Raw genomic sequence first — 3,912 nt, forward strand, 5'->3', positions numbered from 1 at the left:
AGAAGCTTGGCGAGAAGCTTATCATGAAAGCATCAATCCTATTGCTGTTCCTGAGGATGCTTGGTCCATACCAGAAGATGTTGTCGAAGTCAATGTGCTACCACCAGACACAAGAAGATCAGTTGGAAGGAATAGAAAACGAAGATATGAAAGTGTTGAAGATAAAATTCGGTCATCGCAAACATCACAAAAGAGGCAGCCTCGCAAGTGTTGTAGATGTGGTATTAGTGGGCACAATAGAGCAACTTGTAAAATACCAATATAGCCAGTCACATATGGTAAGGGTCAGCTTATATAGCCAGTTCGTTTATATGTTTTTCAATCTCGATTTAGCTCGATTTAATTGTGTTTCATGTATGATTGTTTGTGTTACAGGTTGGTCTGTTCAAGTATGCAAGTTGTGGTGTTTGAAAGTGCAGTATTACATTGTCTCGTATGTTTTTTTATTCTAAAAACTATCAACTTTGTTTTCATTTTGATTGTTATACTTTGGATAATTCTCGTATGGTTAATTTCTCAGTTTCATTGTTATACATTAGCATTATTTTCTCCCCACTTCTCTATCTCTCTGTTTGTTTAGTTATGTTTTGTTCAGCTATGCTTTCGAGTTTGAGTTTGAGTTTGTTTGACAATAGCTGATGTCCGAGTTTTCAACAAGAAAGGTGGATTGTAAGAACATAACACTGAGATCAAAATATTAAGAACCACTTGACTGGTAAAGTCGACACAAACATTGTAACAACAAAACACAAATCGAAGCCAATACTAAGAACCAATAGACTGGTAAAGATGACAAGAAAACACTAAGAAGAAAATACTTAGAAACAGTAGACTGATTTCACTCATTCTTGGCTTCCTAATCTTCCAAAAAGCCATAGAATGCTTCCTAAGCAACCTAATTCGAGGGAATTTTTCTGCTTCCTAACTTCTTCTTCTATTGTCTGTGTGATACTACTTTTCAGATCTTCAATCTCTTCTACAATTCTCCCTTGCTCAGCCTCTACCCTTCGAATCTCATCAAGCAAGGCGTCATCAACCCACTTAAATAAATGATTTTCCTTCTTTCGCTACATAGAAACGAAAATCAAGTTAGGAGAAATAAAATGGAATGAAAAAACAGCATGTTTGTCCTACAGAATCGAAAATCGAATCAGACAAAAAAAATAATAAATCAGTGATTGAATCGAAAAACAAATCAAGACTATGAACCCGTGCCCCTATTTCACATCTATAGAACCGTCGGTAAGGATTGTCATCAGTTCTCGAATAGAATATCACAACCCCTTTCCGCACCAGCACCTAGATGGCACCCTGTACGAATGTCGCCTTGAAGTATTCATGTGTGTGAGAAACTGATTCAGAGAGAAAAAGGAGTTTGACGGAAAAGAAGATCTGAAAAAATGGGAAAAGTCGGGTCTCATTGCTGAGTTGGTCTTAAATATGTCGGGTATTAGGTTAATTGTGGATCTAGTTCTGGTCGGGTTTGATTGCTGAGTTGGATCTGGTTACAAGAAACCAAGTTAAGTGTATTACATTTGAAGATCTAGTAAAACAGTTTTGATTACTCAGTGTCTATAGTTTAGTGTTTTGAACTTTAGGGATGGTTTTGGATGTGATTCGTATTGTCTTACCTTGTGGTCTCGTTCCGTGTTTAGGGTATGATTAGGTCATCATTTGGTTTTTTTTTCTAGAGTCTCGTTTAGAGTATGTTTAGGGTTTAGGTTAGGGTTGACTGTGGTCTCGTTCCGTGTTTTGGTTTCGTTTAGGGTATATTTAGGGTTTAGGTTAGGGTTCTAATTAAAAACAGTGTTAACACATAAAGACCATAATCTATACACTAGATTAAGCATTCTAGCATTCTTCAGCTAAAAAATCTTGATAATAAAACCACAAGATGTACATTAGATTCAACAGTCTTGTTCCTAAAAATCATAATAAAACACTAGAAGTTGTACAATAGATTAAGTAGTCTTGTTCCTAAAAATGAGAATAAAACACTAGAAGTTCTACATTAGATTAAGCAATCTTGTTCATTACATTAGAACTAGAAACCAAGCTCTCTCACAGAATCTCCTCTACAGTCGAAGAGAGACACTCTGGGGATTGATACTTTGACATCCTGTCAATCAATTCCGGATCATTAGCTGCTTCCCAAAGATCCCATAAAACCCTGTGGCGAGCTTTGATAATGTTACCATCATGCAACAACGACAACTCCAATCCAAGCGCATGGCACTCAATGAACTTCACTGCATAGACGCCACAGTCACATGCACTTTTATTCAGTTTCCCAACGGGGACATAGGAAACAGTATATGCACCGACTGCGAAATCCTTCTGGTGTCTCGTAGGCTGAACTGCCTTGACAATACGCGAAATAAGGTTTGCGAACCCATCCAACTCTTTGTACCTTTTCCTACCCGAGCAGTCGAACACATCAATGCTCCTCGTCACGAAACTGATGCACAAGGTGATCCAATGATTCCCACTGACATGAACAGGGACATACATCCGATTCACATCTACATTCCATATCTCTTGTGTCCTGCCATGTGGTGGAAGGACCCCTTTACCGTACTGCAGTAGCAAATTATGAAGCATGTAGTTCTTTCTACCCTGAGCTTCTAAAAGACCGTACTCTTTTTTAATCATATTGCTGAAGGCGACAGTCATGAAGGCTACACGATGAGGTCTCCATCGTTTCAAAGATGTTCTCTCCCGGAATACGTACATTGCGGCGTCAATCTCTTGCATATTTTGATGATCTTAGCACACACAATGTATTTATAAGACACAAATGGAAGCTAATAGTCTCTAAGGTTTACCAAGCTATCAACCCACTCAGATTTATCCATAAGACGATTAGCAATCTCAAAATCTAAAGTGGCAGGTCCAATCCGTAGACGTCTGAAACCAAATACAATGATAAAAGTTTAAAACAATTATACGTTTTATTTAAAATGTAACAATACATGACAGATGAATGAGCATAGAGTACTTACGTGGAGGAAGTTGACCAAGTTCTAACTTTTTCCCAATCCTCTTCACGGAAAAACACCAACGCGGCATCTGGTGAGTCTTCTTTGGTTCGATCTATTTGCTCATCATTCCACTGCAGTGGAGCCATGTTCAATGGTTTTGATTTCCTTGAGGTCTCAACTTTCACTTGAGACAGATCAAAACCCTCAACAAATGTAGCTTGGGACAGGTCCCTAAAGTCTTGTGTACTCAATCCAAAATCAAAATCTTTAGTTTCTGTAGCAATCTTTTTCCCATCCTATTCATTAAAATTAAAAACAATGCATATAAGAAGCAATTTATTCATAACAAAAACAAAGCATTACATTCATAACACAAACAAAGCAGTACATTCAAACATTTTACACATTAGAAACCTATTACACAAATTTCACATTCCATATTACAATGTACTAAACTCACTACAAGAAAACACGTTTTTGCCGACTGATTTTACCGACTGATTATGTAGTCGCTAAATATACCGACTGATTCACGACTGATTAGCGACTTTGCTACGACCGAAATAAAACAGTAGGTAATCAGTCGCCAAATAACGACTACAGAATTCAGTAGAAACCTAGTCGTTTATTAGCGACTGACTACAGACTAATGTGTAGTCGGTAAGCATCGGTCGGTAATTAGTCGGGAAATATAGTGACTGTTTAGCGACTGATATATATTAGGTGAAACCGTCACATTTCGGTCGTCAAAAACCGGTATAAAACACGTGAATGTCGTTACTAGTTTGGTGTAACAACCTTTTACGACCAAATATATCAGTCGGCAAACTCAGTCGTAAATCAGTAGGAAAACAGTCGGAAACATTTTCTATATATACACCCAACCGAGTCATTTTTTCTTCGTGCGATGCTTGAAAGAATAAAAAAGTCA

At 37.6% G+C, this 3,912-nt stretch overlaps 2 protein-coding genes across 2 annotated transcripts in view; one reads left to right on the forward strand and one right to left on the reverse strand.

Moving 5' to 3' along the window:
* The window catches only part of LOC106330376, a 2,353-nt gene extending 1,942 nt beyond the window's left edge, over positions 1 to 411 (forward strand). Inside the window, exon 2 of the mRNA XM_013768850.1 lies at positions 376 to 411. Coding sequence (XP_013624304.1) covers positions 376 to 411 — 36 coding nt within the window. The remainder of the gene's footprint in view (positions 1 to 375) is intronic.
* A 1,650-nt stretch (positions 412 to 2,061) lies between these two features.
* Positions 2,062 to 3,912, reverse strand: part of LOC106330377 — a 7,128-nt gene continuing 5,277 nt past the window's right edge. The window contains exons 5-7 of the mRNA XM_013768851.1: positions 3,003 to 3,277; positions 2,826 to 2,907; positions 2,062 to 2,748 (exon numbers count right to left, since the gene is read on the reverse strand). Of these exons, the coding sequence (XP_013624305.1) occupies positions 2,062 to 2,748; positions 2,826 to 2,907; positions 3,003 to 3,277 (1,044 nt within the window). The remainder of the gene's footprint in view (positions 2,749 to 2,825; positions 2,908 to 3,002; positions 3,278 to 3,912) is intronic.

Source organism: Brassica oleracea, chromosome C3 (assembly GCF_000695525.1).
Source record: "Brassica oleracea var. oleracea cultivar TO1000 chromosome C3, BOL, whole genome shotgun sequence".
Classification (NCBI taxonomy): domain Eukaryota; kingdom Viridiplantae; phylum Streptophyta; class Magnoliopsida; order Brassicales; family Brassicaceae; genus Brassica; species Brassica oleracea.